General features: G+C 44.1%; 2 protein-coding genes across 7 annotated transcripts; both read left to right on the top strand.

Moving 5' to 3' along the window:
* Window positions 1-381: 381 nt before the first annotated feature.
* On the top strand, window positions 382-4,209 carry LOC127588774 (heterogeneous nuclear ribonucleoprotein A/B-like). 5 transcript variants are annotated; one of them, XM_052047636.1, is made up of 9 exons: window positions 382-501; window positions 1,742-1,927; window positions 2,141-2,309; window positions 2,405-2,563; window positions 2,846-2,977; window positions 3,058-3,184; window positions 3,276-3,425; window positions 3,709-3,817; window positions 3,876-4,209. In XM_052047636.1, the coding sequence occupies exons 2-8, from the start codon at window positions 1,767-1,769 to the stop codon at window positions 3,798-3,800; spliced, it is 990 nt and encodes a 329-aa protein (XP_051903596.1). In that variant the 5' UTR covers window positions 382-501; window positions 1,742-1,766; the 3' UTR covers window positions 3,801-3,817; window positions 3,876-4,209. The 5 variants fall into 5 exon arrangements, with proteins under 5 accessions (XP_051903596.1, XP_051903599.1, XP_051903598.1 ...); XM_052047639.1 differs by having other exon boundaries at window positions 427-646; window positions 3,058-3,166; window positions 3,733-3,817; XM_052047638.1 differs by having other exon boundaries at window positions 427-646; window positions 3,733-3,817.
* Window positions 4,210-9,750: 5,541 nt separating this feature from the next.
* LOC127588777 (cornifelin homolog B-like) lies at window positions 9,751-11,266 on the top strand. 2 transcript variants are annotated; one of them, XM_052047641.1, is made up of 4 exons: window positions 9,751-9,769; window positions 10,400-10,514; window positions 10,647-10,807; window positions 10,951-11,266. In XM_052047641.1, the coding sequence occupies exons 2-4, from the start codon at window positions 10,409-10,411 to the stop codon at window positions 11,080-11,082; spliced, it is 399 nt and encodes a 132-aa protein (XP_051903601.1). In that variant the 5' UTR covers window positions 9,751-9,769; window positions 10,400-10,408; the 3' UTR covers window positions 11,083-11,266. The 2 variants fall into 2 exon arrangements, with proteins under 2 accessions (XP_051903601.1, XP_051903602.1); XM_052047642.1 differs by lacking the exon at window positions 9,751-9,769 and adding an exon at window positions 9,872-9,888.
* The last annotated feature ends 2,186 nt before the right edge of the window (window positions 11,267-13,452 follow it).

The raw sequence follows: 13,452 nt of genomic DNA, 5'->3' as shown, positions 1-13,452 counted from the left end.
TGGGGGATTACTGCTTATATTTGAGAGGACAGTCTCTTCGCATCTGGATTTCAATTCTTTTATTAGGAACTTTCCACCTTAGCAATGATTAGCGCCCCCAATGAAAGTATTAGGTCTAATGTATTGTTTTTGTGCAATTGTCCATTTGATATCGACATCCATCTAAAGGTCCATGTTTTACTACGCTTTTTATCCTCACGAGTACAAGTACTAGCTAGCACTAGCTTAAAACGGCCTTCCGGCAGGACGAGGCAAGTGTACAGGAAGGACACTCGGTCACTCTGGGGCGTCACGGCCATCGTCGGGCCAATGGTGCGGCGGCATTATTCGCGCGGGTAACTTCTCCGGCCAATCGGGAAGGGTGATGTTAGAACGTGGCTAAGCGCTAGGTCACATCCGGTCGTATATAAACCACCACGAGTTAGCGGTGAATTCGGAGTGTCCATTTTGAGCTGAGATCCGGCGGCTCCCTCTCTTTTTTTCCCCCCTCCCCTTGTTAAAGTAAGACAGATTTGCTCTTCTTCGGCTAGTGAAGCGCTTGTTTATAACTCTAGGAGCGATAAGGTTCCCGTACGCGGCTATTGACGTGTTGTTGACTACCTTCCGATTTGAGCGTAATTGTACTGTACCATCATTTCCCGGATCGGTAAGACGATGCTATCGTATCGACGAGCTAGCTGGCTAACACTAGCGCCTTATGTTCAGGCTGGTGTTGCGTATGGCTAATGAATGATTACCACGCATTCGAGTCATAATTTCCACCTGGTTGTACACTTTTTGTATCGCAGTCGTTACCATGAACTCCACTGCCGTGCGCGGTGTGTAATGTTTCGCTTGGTTTCGTTTGCAAGTGTCGGAATGCCAACCGGGGCCTTGCTCGTTCCCCGCGAGCGCGGTTCGTTAGCATCCGGCTAGCCATCTTATTGTTACCAAACATTTGCCGAGGTCGCCAAAGTGGAAAACGCGGCCGTCCATGTATCCATTTAAAAACTCCCACTGTTATATAACTCGGCCAATCGACTGTGACTTTAAGAGCAACTGCTGAAAGTGGCCGATTGCGCATGTTTTGGTCTGTGTGACTAGCGTGCATTTGTTTGAATGGGAATACTCCCTCCCCCGGTTCAGGGCAGTCAGTTGGGCTCGAGCAACTTTGAAGTCGCTCTTTAATTCCTGTGAAGTACTAAAAACGCCAGAAAAGGCCACGTTAAGTATTTTGGATAATCACGATTTTTAAAATTGTGATTCAAACAGAGTGAGTCATGAAGAACATGAACCACGATCTCAAAACCAGAGCCCAACTGATTTGGACGTTTTTGTTGTTGTTTTGATGCCGATTCTGATATTTGGCGGAAACGATTTCAAAAACAAATTAACTCTTTATTCATTGAGAACATCTATAATTACAATACGTGTACGTTGATGCTCAATGTATAGAACAAACGTATAAATCACTGGCAGATTGTTGTCACAATGCAGTAGTGGTGTAACTTGGCAGCAGACACATTTTCAAATACAAAATAGTGCAAAAAAAACCCCTTATAATTTGCAGAAAGGCTGAAAAAACATGTCCTGAGCTCCATCTCGGCAAATCTCCGTCCAATTTATGATTATTCTGAGATGGCCTGCAATCAAATTGGGTTTCCAATGTATTCTTCTATGCTACACTCAAGAATACATGATTTGAATGGTCGGAGGCTTCCGCACTGATGAAATGTACTGTCCACCCCCAATCTAATTTCAGGCTACGTTAACAATCCACCCTCACGATGGCCGACGCTGACATTCTGCTCATGGAGACTTCGGAGCAAAATGGAAACGAGGGCGACGAGGACCAGAATGACGACGCCGCCGCCGAAGCCGAGCTGATGGCCGACGACGATGCAGACGGCGGCAAGATTGACGCCAGCAAAAGTGAAGAGGATGCAGGGTGGGTGCCTTTTTTTATTTTTATTTTGAAGAATTTTCTATTTGTCAACCTCAGTTTCTTGCCAAATAGCTGACCCGTTTATGGCCTTCGCCGTGAAGTGATGTATTTATTGAACACTTCCGGGCATTTTCTTGTAACCCGGTTGTATTTGTGTGCACGTCACCAGGGAGAGTAACAAGCGTCCGTCCCTACTCCCCCTTTTCTCTTCTCCAGCAAAATGTTTGTTGGCGGCCTGAGCTGGGAAACCAACAAGAAGGACCTCAAGGACTACTTCAGCAAGTTCGGCGAGGTTTCGGACTGCACCATCAAAATTGACACGGCCAGCGGACGCTCCCGCGGCTTCGGCTTCGTGCTCTTCAAAGACTCCGCCAGTGTGGACAAGGCGGGTGCTCGTCCAAACGAAACGCCGTGCGGTGTCCTCGTCCGCCTGCGTGCCGACTGACTGGCTGAATGTGCGTGCGCGCGTGCGCTTTGCAGGTGCTGCAGCAGAGCCAGCACAAACTGGACGGGCGCCAGATCGACCCCAAGCGGGCCCTGGCCATGAAGAAGGAGCCCGTCAAGAAGATCTTTGTCGGCGGTTTGAACCCGGAAGCCACCGAGGAAAGCATCAGGGAGCACTTCGGAGCCTTTGGAGAGGTGAGGAGACCCCCCCCCCCCCCCCCCCCCCACTGGCTACAGAGCAAAGTCTGTTGATGGAGCGCAATGAGGTCGAGGGCTTGGGGGGGGGGGGGGTTTGAATTATGTTGAACGCAACAAAGCATAGCTTGACATCATTTATTGCTGCTGGGGAAAAACCAGGTGATTTTTACCACCACGGTGTTTTTACATTTGGCATTTTCAAATCTGCCAACGTCTCTTTTGTTCAAGTCGGAACCATGACGTTTCAAGTTGCCGACGCGCGTCGTCGTCGTCTTTCAGATCGAAACCATCGAGCTTCCCCTGGATCCCAAGTCGAAGAAGAGGAGGGGCTTCATCTTCATCACGTACAAAGAGGAAGCCAGCGTCAAGAAGTGCTTGGAGAAGAAGTTCCACAACATTGAGGGCGGAAGGGTCAGTGGATCTTGTGGAGACGGGCGGCGAGAACGTCGGCGCGGGCGTTTGAAGGGTGGCCGTTGTGTTTCTGGGTGCAGTGCGAGCTGAAGATCGCCCAGCCCAAGGAGGTGTACCAGCAGCAGCAGCAACAACAGCAGCAGCAGCAGTACGGCGGAGGACGCGGCGGAGGCTACGGCAGCCGAGGAGGTCGCGGCCGCAGCGGGGGTCGGGCGTCGTACTTGTTAAGAAGTTGATCCTGGAAAGGAGTCGGATTGAAGGGCTTAATGGGTGCCTTGCCTTGGCTTTGCGTCGACAGGCCAGAGCCAAGGCTGGAACCAGGGCGGCTACGGAAGCTACTACCAGGGATACGGCGGCCAAGGCTACGGCGGCTACAGCAGCTACAGCGGCTACGGCGGCTACGACTACCCCTCCGGTGGCTACTATGGATACCCTGGATACGACTACAGTACGTATGACGCGGCATGTTAAAAGGAGCGGGGGGGGGGGGCTTTCTATTTCTAGTTCATTTGGAATAACCTTTTTGTTCTAGCCATCTTGTTAAGCACTCGCAGTGAATACTCTTCTTGGAGCGGCGTTAAACAATGCCCGAGTTTGATTTGTGAACGCGCCCTTCAAAACAAATGTTGACGATGCAAAGATTGCGCCCGTGAAGCTGCGATTGAGACTGTGTCGCGCTCCGCCACCATGTGGAAATGTGTTGTGTTTGTTTCGACCTGCGATGTGTGCAGTTGACGATGATGCTGTGTTGCCAGGCCAGGGCAGCGCCAGTTACGGCAAAGCTCCCAGACGGGGCCACCAGAGCACCTACAAGCCATACTGATGCGCGCGCCTCGGAAGGTACGTCATCCGCCGTCGGCTCCGCCACAGGCACGCTTATAGGGTTCTTGTCTCTTAGGATCCAGCCAAACAAAATGGCCGACTGGACAAACGCGACTCCTTTTATGACAGAAGACCATTTGTACAGAAAACATCAGAAATGTAACTTTTTTCCCCCCCTTTTTTTTGTATTGTATGCTTTCATTTTTTTAGGTTTTATTTTCCTTCTGTTTTGTTTTCCCTTCCCAACATTTCCATTGAAAGGAAGTGTAATTTTACTGTACTTTTTGGTACCTGTTTTGATTCTAATGTATTGTAAGGGTATTTTACATGTCAGCTGGCTTTGCAGGTTTGGACGACTGACTTGGCGCTGTAAAGGAGCTTTTTTTTTGGACAAATTAAAAAAAAAGAAAAATTCACAGATGTGGTGTCCTTTTTGTTTGTTTGAGAATGAAAAGTTTAAAACCATTATTCCTCGTACCAAATCCCAATTCAAACCATTCAGCCTTTTTTAGCCGAAAAAAACGTCCTTGTATAGTAAGGCGTTTTTTGACGAAAAAAAACGACCATGTATAGTAAGGCGTTTTTTGACGAAAAAAAACGACCATGTATAGTAAGGCGTTTTTGACCCAAAAAAACGACATAGTATAGTAAGGTGTTTTAAGCCGAAAAAAACGACCATGTATAGTAAGGCGTTTTCGACCCGAAAAAAACCACCATGTATAGTAAGGCGTTTTTTGACGAAAAAAAACGACCATGTATAGTAAGGCGTTTTCGACCCGAAAAAAACCACCATGTATAGTAAGGCGTTTTTTGACGAAAAAAAACGACCATGTATAGTAAGGCGTTTTTGACAAAAAAAAACGACATAGTATAGTAAGGCGTTTTTTGACGAAAAAAAACGACCATGTATAGTAAGGCGTTTTTGACCAAAAAAAACGACATAATATAGTAAGGCGTTTTAAGCCGAAAAAAACGACCATGTATAGTAAGGCGTTTTTAGCCGAAGAAACGACCATGTATAGTAAGGCTTTTTTAGCCGAAAAAAACGACCATGTATAGTAAGGCGTTTTTTGACGAAAAAAAACGACCATGTATAGTAAGGCGTTTTTGACCAAAAAAAACGATAGTATAGTAAGGCGTTTTAAGCCGAAAAAAACGACCATGTATAGTAAGGCGTTTTTGACCCAAAAAAAACCACCATGTATAGTAAGGCGTTTTTTGACGAAAAAAAACGACCATGTATAGTAAGGCGTTTTTGACAAAAAAAAACGACATAGTATAGTAAGGCGTTTTTTGACGAAAAAAAAGACCATGTATAGTAAGGCGTTTTTGACCAAAAAAACGACATAATATAGTAAGGCGTTTTAAGCCGAAAAAAACGACCATGTATAGTAAGGCGTTTTTAGCCGAAAAAAACGACCATGTATAGTAAGGCGTTTTTTGACGAAAAAAAACGACCATGTATAGTAAGGCGTTTTTGACCCAAAAAAACGACATAGTATAGTAAGGTGTTTTAAGCCGAAAAAAACGACCATGTATAGTAAGGCGTTTTTAGCCGAAAAAACGACCATGTATAGTAAGGCGTTTTAAGCCGAAAAAAACGACCATGTATAGTAAGGCGTTTTCGACCCGAAAAAAACCACCATGTATAGTAAGGCGTTTTTTGACGAAAAAAAACGACATAGTATAGTAAGGCGTTTTTTGACGAAAAAAAACGACCATGTATAGTAAGGCGTTTTTGACCAAAAAAAACGACATAATATAGTAAGGCGTTTTAAGCCGAAAAAAACGACCATGTATAGTAAGGCGTTTTTAGCCGAAGAAACGACCATGTATAGTAAGGCTTTTTTAGCCGAAAAAAACGACCATGTATAGTAAGGCGTTTTTTGACGAAAAAAAACGACCATGTATAGTAAGGCGTTTTTGACCAAAAAAAACGATAGTATAGTAAGGCGTTTTAAGCCGAAAAAAACGACCATGTATAGTAAGGCGTTTTTGACCCGAAAAAAACCACCATGTATAGTAAGGCGTTTTTTGACGAAAAAAAACGACCATGTATAGTAAGGCGTTTTTGACAAAAAAAAAACGACATAGTATAGTAAGGCGTTTTTTGACGAAAAAAAAGACCATGTATAGTAAGGCGTTTTTGACCAAAAAAAACGACATAATATAGTAAGGCGTTTTAAGCCGAAAAAAACGACCATGTATAGTAAGGCGTTTTTAGCCGAAAAAAACGACCATGTATAGTAAGGCGTTTTTTGACGAAAAAAAACGACCATGTATAGTAAGGCGTTTTTGACAAAAAAAAACGACATAATATAGTAAGGCGTTTTAAGCCGAAAAAAACGACCATGTATAGTAAGGCTTTTTTAGCCGAAAAAAACGACCATGTATAGTAAGGCGTTTTTTGACGAAAAAAAACGACCATGTATAGTAAGGCGTTTTTGACAAAAAAAAACGACATAATATAGTAAGGCGTTTTAAGCCGAAAAAAACGACCATGTATAGTAAGGCGTTTTTGACCAAAAAAAACGACATAGTATAGTAAGGCGTTTTTAGCCGAAAAAACGACCATGTATAGTAAGGCTTTTTTAGCCGAAAAAAACGACCATGTATAGTAAGGCGTTTTTTGACGAAAAAAAACGACCATGTATAATAAGGCGTTTTTGACCAAAAAAAACGACATAGTATAGTAAGGCGTTTTAAGCCGAAAAAAAACGACCATGTATAGTAAGGCGTTTTTGACCCGAAAAAAACCACCATGTATAGTAAGGCGTTTTTTGACGAAAAAAAACGACCATGTATAGTAAGGCGTTTTTGACAAAAAAAAAACGACATAGTATAGTAAGGCGTTTTTCGACGAAAAAAAAGACCATGTATAGTAAGGCGTTTTTGACCAAAAAAAAACGACATAATATAGTAAGGCGTTTTAAGCCGAAAAAAACGACCATGTATAGTAAGGCGTTTTTAGCCGAAGAAACGACCATGTATAGTAAGGCTTTTTTAGCCGAAAAAAACGACCATGTATAGTAAGGCGTTTTTTGACGAAAAAAAACGACCATGTATAGTAAGGCGTTTTTGACAAAAAAAAAACGACATAGTATAGTAAGGCGTTTTAAGCCGAAAAAAACGACCATGTATAGTAAGGCGTTTTTGACCAAAAAAAAACGACATAGTATAGTAAGGCGTTTTAAGCCGAAAAAAACGACCATGTATAGTAAGGCGTTTTTAGCCGAAGAAACGACCATGTATAGTAAGGCTTTTTTAGCCGAAAAAAACGACCATGTATAGTAAGGCGTTTTTTGACGAAAAAAAACGACCATGTATAGTAAGGCGTTTTTGACAAAAAAAAAACGACATAGTATAGTAAGGCGTTTTAAGCCGAAAAAAACGACCATGTATAGTAAGGCGTTTTTGACCAAAAAAAAACGACATAGTATAGTAAGGCGTTTTAAGCCGAAAAAAACGACCATGTATAGTAAGGCGTTTTTAGCCGAAAAAACGACCATGTATAGTAAGGCTTTTTTAGCCGACAAAAACGACCATGTAAGGCCTTTTTGACAAAAAAACCACCATGTATAGTAAGGCGTTTTTGACAAAAAAAACCGACCATGTATAGTAAGGCTTTTTGACCCGAAAAAAACGACCATCTATAGTAAGGCTTTTTTTTTCGGGTCAAAAACGCCTTACTATACATGGTCGTTTTTTTGGGGCGGCTAAAAACAACTTATTATACATGGTTGTTTGGTGTCAAACATTTTTTTTGGCCTTACTATTCATGGTCATTTTATTAGTTGTTTTTTTCGACTCAAACGCCTTGCTAGCACGTGACCTGCTCTAAAATGCTTAACTCGCCATGGACATCAAGAGAAAAAGTGAAGTTAAAGGCGGGAGTTGAAGACTCCACAGTGCCACATTCAAGAATGAATGTGGCAGTCGAGGAACACGTCAACACTTTCGTTCCACCCTTTGATAATGGACGTTATCGACAAAAAAACACGCCAGGGATTTATCATTTCACAGATTTCGTGTAATTCTTGTACAGTATTTTTTTTTAACTGTCCTTATTACACAAGCACAAAAAAACTTTCCGGGCAAATTAGTATCTGAAAAAGACGGATCCCAAATGAGCATCCAGATTGTAAATGACAGACAAGATTTTAGTCGACATGGAATCGTAGAAAACGTGCAGAAAATCCTTGAGAGCTGTTTGGAATGAGCAAAGCACCGCGCGGTGCAGCGCGTCGTGTGCATGGAACACATTCGCGAGTCGAACGAAGCTGGCGTTGCGGCTACGTCTCGGCGATGGGCGCCAGTCCGGGCGTCTTCAACGTTCTCCGCTGCTTGCGTGGCGTCCTCGCGGCTACGCCGGCGCCTCTGTGCTGATGCCGTTTGTCCTCTTTGACTTTCCGGTCTCCGGCGCGCAGGAGCCGGGCGGCCGTCAGGAAAGGGTCGCTCGCCACCCCCAAGTGCTCCTCCGGGGTACCGCGGCGAAATCCAGCCCAGACGGAGGTCTGCTCGCTTTCGATGTCAGCACCGCCGTTCATTTTGCGCGGTCGCCTGCAAGCAAAAGGCAAGCGGTGAGGCATATCGGGGAAAATGACATTTTTGAGAGGAACAACATTTTGCGAACCTGATGTGCAGTCGCTGATGCGTGCACGTCTCTTCTCCTGCTGGAATTGCAACTGCTACTTCACTCATCCGTTGACTCCTCCCTCCCCTGCGTGCCTCGCGCGCACACACGAGTCTGTACCGAGAGTTCCAGTGACCTTCAACCCACATGAGGATCCGCGCGGTCTGGCGTGAACCGGCCGAAAGCCGCGTTCTGGACGAACCTGCTGACCCGCAGTGAGAAGAAAGCAAACAAATGAGCGATGTGGATCGAGAGGTTACAGTCCACGCGGCCACGGGACGGGCGGACATATTTTTTTTTTTGATGATTTGTGGCGACTCATCGTCATACCGATCGAGCAAACTGCAATCGTGCAATGACATGATTTTTTTTTTTCAACCATCCCCAAAAATGTCTGAAAAAGCGTGACAGTAATATTTGTGTCAAATCCTTCATGATATATGATCCACAAATGATCATCATCATTTTTTCCAAGCAAAATCTGTAAGTCATTTTTGTACACATTTTTTTCAATTCAATGATGTGGCGGGCCGGATGTGGCCCCCGGGTCACCTGGTTGACACCAGTGGTGTTAAGGAGTCAACACAAGTCGAGCATTTGGAGAATTTCTATTGCTGCCGCGCCCGCGCCTGGTTTTGGGCGGAGGTGATCTGGTGCGGTTGGCATTGGCTGGCGCTGCTCCAACAAAATGATGTCATCACCTTGTCTCATTCGTCGGTACTGTTCAAAAGTACGTCGCTTCGCTTCGGGGATCTTCAAATGGAGGCCTTTCGGTCAATAAATGATTCTGAAACAAAAGACACAAAATTATACGAGTCATCATCCACAAAATTGTTTTCACACGAAAGCCACATGCTACATTTTGAACCTACCTACCAAATCTCTCTCCATTTTTTTATTTATTTAGATTTTTTTTTTCAGGGGGGGGGATGGCGAGGCGAAAAAAATGTAATTTGAGGAGGGGGGAAGGGGGGTGTACAAAAGCTACTAAATGATTCTGAAACCAACAAAATATTGCGCAATATCCGCAAGCACGTGTTCGGGCAAAGTCCACTTTTTGTCATCTTTGTGCAAAATCCGGAAAATATTTCTTCTAACTTTATGGAAAAGCCCACAAAGTACAGTACCAATCCGAATGGATCTACCAATCAGCTTTTGGCATTCAAATCCCGTTGGCGATGATGTCCCTCGTGTTGGAGGAGCTTTGCCGTCAGCTGGTCGGCGACCGGCCCAGCAGGTCGGTCCGGTCGCTCTTCTCAGCTTTTTATTTCTGGAGTCACTCACTCAGGCTATTCGGAGACGTTCGCTTTCCTTTCCTCAAGGTGCCACACACTCAGGTAAGACGCGCTCACGCGTATTTTATTGTTCTTGTCCTTGCGATATTTCACAATGTCACTATTTCGTATTTCATCTTTTGGTTGGGAGAAGCACATCTGACTGGATTTCAAGTCATCGGGTGAGTCGGGCTGGCGATTCGCTTTCAAACAGGCAATTTGGCAAATTAGTTTTTCGTGTGGCTCTTGTTTTTTTTTTTGAAGAAAAAGGAACATTTTCGGGAGAAAAACCAATCGGACTATGTTCTTGAACATGTTTTGGGATAAGTGGATTTTCCTTTGGGGGGGGTTTAAAGTTGGCCATGTCACGAAAGATTCAAACAACTATTTGTCCTGAAAGAAGATTTTGTCACGATACTGATTGAGACTTTTTGAGGGAAAAAGATGAATTGTCCTTGCAAATGTTCAAATACAACCATTTGATCATCCAAGATTTGGACCGTTTTTCGTCCCGTTTCTATCTGACCAATCACCCGCATGCGTCTATCGCGCTTATTATCTCCTTCTGAGAGGAAATACGAAATCTGATAAAAAAAAAAAAACAACAAACAAAATTGTCCCCACCTTTCTTTGTGTATAATTCTCCACCGACAGGGCTGCAAACCCGAGTGAGACTTTGTCCTCCTCCGCCAGGGAGCCGACATGACGTCCAAGATGGTCGTCAAGCAGCCTCAGCCCGTCATGGTCCACCAAGACTCCAACGAGTGGGGCAGCGGCATCTGCGACTGCTGCGACGACGTGCCCATGTGTAAGAGACGAGGCTTCCCCCCCCCATGGGAGTTTTGACATTGCGCGGTGACATCACCATCATGTTGACGAGCGTTGGGAGTTTGCGAGGGCAACCCGCTGTGTGTGTTTTCCGTGTGTGTGTCTTTAAAAGGCTGCTGCGCCTTCTGGTGCTTTCCTTGCTTCGCCTGCATGACGGCCAAGAAATACGGCGAGTGCCTCTGCCTCCCCTTGGTGGACGTCCTGCTCAGCCCCTTCGTCCCTCCCGTCACCATGTCCACCAGGGTGTCCATGCGCCAGCTCTACGGCATCCGGGTAAGCAGGCCTTGCGCCCCCCCCCACCCCCTGCAAGCAAAAGCACAAATAGACAACGTGAGCTTCCGGGCGGGAGACTTTTTACCACTCGCAAAACGTTCGGGATATCGTTTTTCGAGTGCCGCTGCATCTGTTGTCCACAGGGCTCCATGTTCAACGACTGCGTGTGCGCCACCTTCTGCGCGGCGTGCGTTTGGTGCCAAATGGCGCGCGAGATGAAAGCGCGGGCCATCGAAATCGTGCTGGTGAACAAACACACTAAGACCTTGGCCTAACAGCATAAACGCTCCTTTTCACACTTTGGAGGGGGGTCGTTGGAGGGGTGGTGGGGGGGTCACACGTTTGTAAAACGCACGCTGGCAATCCATCGATGCCTTGACTTAAGAGAGCTCCCATTTACAACAGCTTTAAGTTTCACTGCTGGGTTGTTGTTGTTGTTGTTGTTTTTTTTTGCTTTCAGTCGCAAGTAACAAATTTGAGTCTGAAATTCCAATACATTGGCATATTGACACATATCCAGTGCCATTTTTCTTATCAATTCATTGTCGATGGGGAAGATTGATTTTTCGGGATGGGTGCCATGTGTCGCGGGACATTTTTCTTTTCTTGAGGCAAACTCACTAATGAACTCCCAAACACTGTGTGTACAACAAGCCGCGATCAGTCAATCATTTGGATTGGAATTGTGATTTCTGGAGATAACAAAGCTAATCTGCTCACTGGCACCCTCTTGAGGATTGTAAAGGGACCGCGGGACAAAAATGCATCCCGCGCCTCTTGAGTCTTGCAAATTGTTTCTGGAATATTTGAATGAAGGACATCGCACAGTCTTAGGTCATTTTGAGAAATTGATTTTCATGATTGATTTGGTCATTTTTCATTCAGTTACTACGCTCATGGTTTTGATGTTTATGTTGCATCTCAATATTTATCTTATAACGATACGATATAAATATATAAAACGTAAAGTTGGTGATTTCTGTTTTTTGATTCAAACATTTTTTTTCAAAATAAAACAAAGTAAATCATTTGATCGAATGACGAACTAATTGTTTTTTTGTTTTTTTTTAGTAACTATGATGACACCAAAAGTTTGTTGAGATAAGAAGTTAAGAGAGAAACCATTAAACTATTGACATGTATTTTTTTTTGGGGGGGGGGGGGGTCGCGGGGGTACTAAATGATAAAATCACACAGAAGGCATATTTGTAAACATTTGTGAATCAAAGTATGGATTAGCCAATTATAACAATTCCCAAAGCAATAAAAATGAAGCAGTCAATTACATTTTTAGTAAAAATGAAAAAAAAACCCACAAAGCATAGCCTGCGCTTTGAATAACCCAAAAGTCAGAAGACTGACTTGCTATTTTTATTTTCCTTTGACACTTTCTACTAGATACGATTCCTAAAAGTCTGCAAGTGGCAGTACACTAATTTGCCAAACGTTAGCAAGATCGACATCGTTTTTAATGAATCATACGAAGCCGCAAAGAGCCAAAACAAAACCAGAATTGGATGAGATTGGAGCGTCTGGGTTGGCCAGGACGAATGCGGCCGACGTTAATGGGGTGCGAGTGAAGGGGCGTGGCCAGGGCAGCTCGTAAAGGCGGCAGGAATGTTCATTGCTGGCTGGCTGCCCGCTTTGTTGTGTTGGCGGGGGCACAGGGCTTCTGTTGTGCCTCCTTAAAAGGCCCACAAGAGCTGATTTAATATCTGTGACTTCCACACACACACACACACACACACACACACACACACAAGGCGCGCAGGCAACTTGTCCCACCTCCAGCACTCACTTCATCCGCTCCCATCCTCGGACAAAATAGCTTGTCTCATTTCCTCCATGTTGCTTAATCAGGCAGTCGAGCACCCCCCCCCCCCCCCCACAGGTTATAATCTAATTTGGAAAAGTTACAAAACTACAGGTGCAACTAAGGCTGCGCTATGACTCGAATTTGAATTGTGATCACAAACGTCAAACGTCAGTGGCTGCGGTCGTGTGACAACCACAAGGGGGCGACACATGGTTAAGTCTTCATTCGGCTCGACGGAGTCAAAAAGAATCTCATATTTGATTCAGTAAACCCCCTCGTAAATTTTAAATTATTAAGTACGTTGGGCTTTTTCAAAAATAATTTATCATTTATTCTAAATTGAATATCGATTTGTTTTAAAGTTTCATGTTAAATTTTGTCCATCCAGTAATTTTGCACTACTTCGAAAAGTAAGACTAATGTTATAAGTGCCAGTGACAACGGGACTCAAAACTTTTTGGAGGAGATTTATGGAAAAAAATAAAATCATAATGTTGCAAGAAAAAAAGTTCTTGATCCATGAATAAATTGCTGATTTTACAATAATAAAGATGTAATCGTGTGAGAATAATAATAATGACGATTATGAGGGTAAAGTTGCATTTTGGAAAAACAATTATTTTTAAGGTGGGAATAAAAAGCAAATGTGAAATTATGATTATTTTTGAATCTTGAGGAGAGTAAAGTTGTACTTTGACGGGAGCAAGTTGAGAATGACTTCTGTCCTGAAAGTGATTCATCACGGAATAAAAAGATTTGTCAATTTAGCTCAAGTGTCCCTCATCTCTGATCGGCTACTCGTCACTGGGCAGAAATCAGCTAACATCAA

Source organism: Hippocampus zosterae, chromosome 16 (genome assembly GCF_025434085.1).
Source record: "Hippocampus zosterae strain Florida chromosome 16, ASM2543408v3, whole genome shotgun sequence".
NCBI classification, from domain to species: domain Eukaryota; kingdom Metazoa; phylum Chordata; class Actinopteri; order Syngnathiformes; family Syngnathidae; genus Hippocampus; species Hippocampus zosterae.
This window is presented reverse-complemented; position numbering and strand designations above follow the sequence as displayed.

What these genes read in the sequence shown, in the direction of transcription:
- LOC127588774 (XM_052047636.1), top strand. Translation starts at nt 1,767, where the DNA reads ATGGCCGACGCTGACATTCTGCTCATGGAGACTTCGGAGCAAAATGGA. An exon ending in ACAACATTGAGGGCGGAAGG is followed by an intron (nt 2,978 to 3,057) that starts GTCAGTGGATCT and finishes TTCTGGGTGCAG; the next exon opens with TGCGAGCTGAAGATCGCCCA. An exon ending in AGGTCGCGGCCGCAGCGGGG is followed by an intron (nt 3,185 to 3,275) that starts GTCGGGCGTCGT and finishes TTGCGTCGACAG; the next exon opens with GCCAGAGCCAAGGCTGGAAC.
- LOC127588777 (XM_052047641.1), top strand. Translation starts at nt 10,409, where the DNA reads ATGACGTCCAAGATGGTCGTCAAGCAGCCTCAGCCCGTCATGGTCCAC. An exon ending in CTGCGACGACGTGCCCATGT is followed by an intron (nt 10,515 to 10,646) that starts GTAAGAGACGAG and finishes TGTCTTTAAAAG; the next exon opens with GCTGCTGCGCCTTCTGGTGC. An exon ending in GCCAGCTCTACGGCATCCGG is followed by an intron (nt 10,808 to 10,950) that starts GTAAGCAGGCCT and finishes TGTTGTCCACAG; the next exon opens with GGCTCCATGTTCAACGACTG.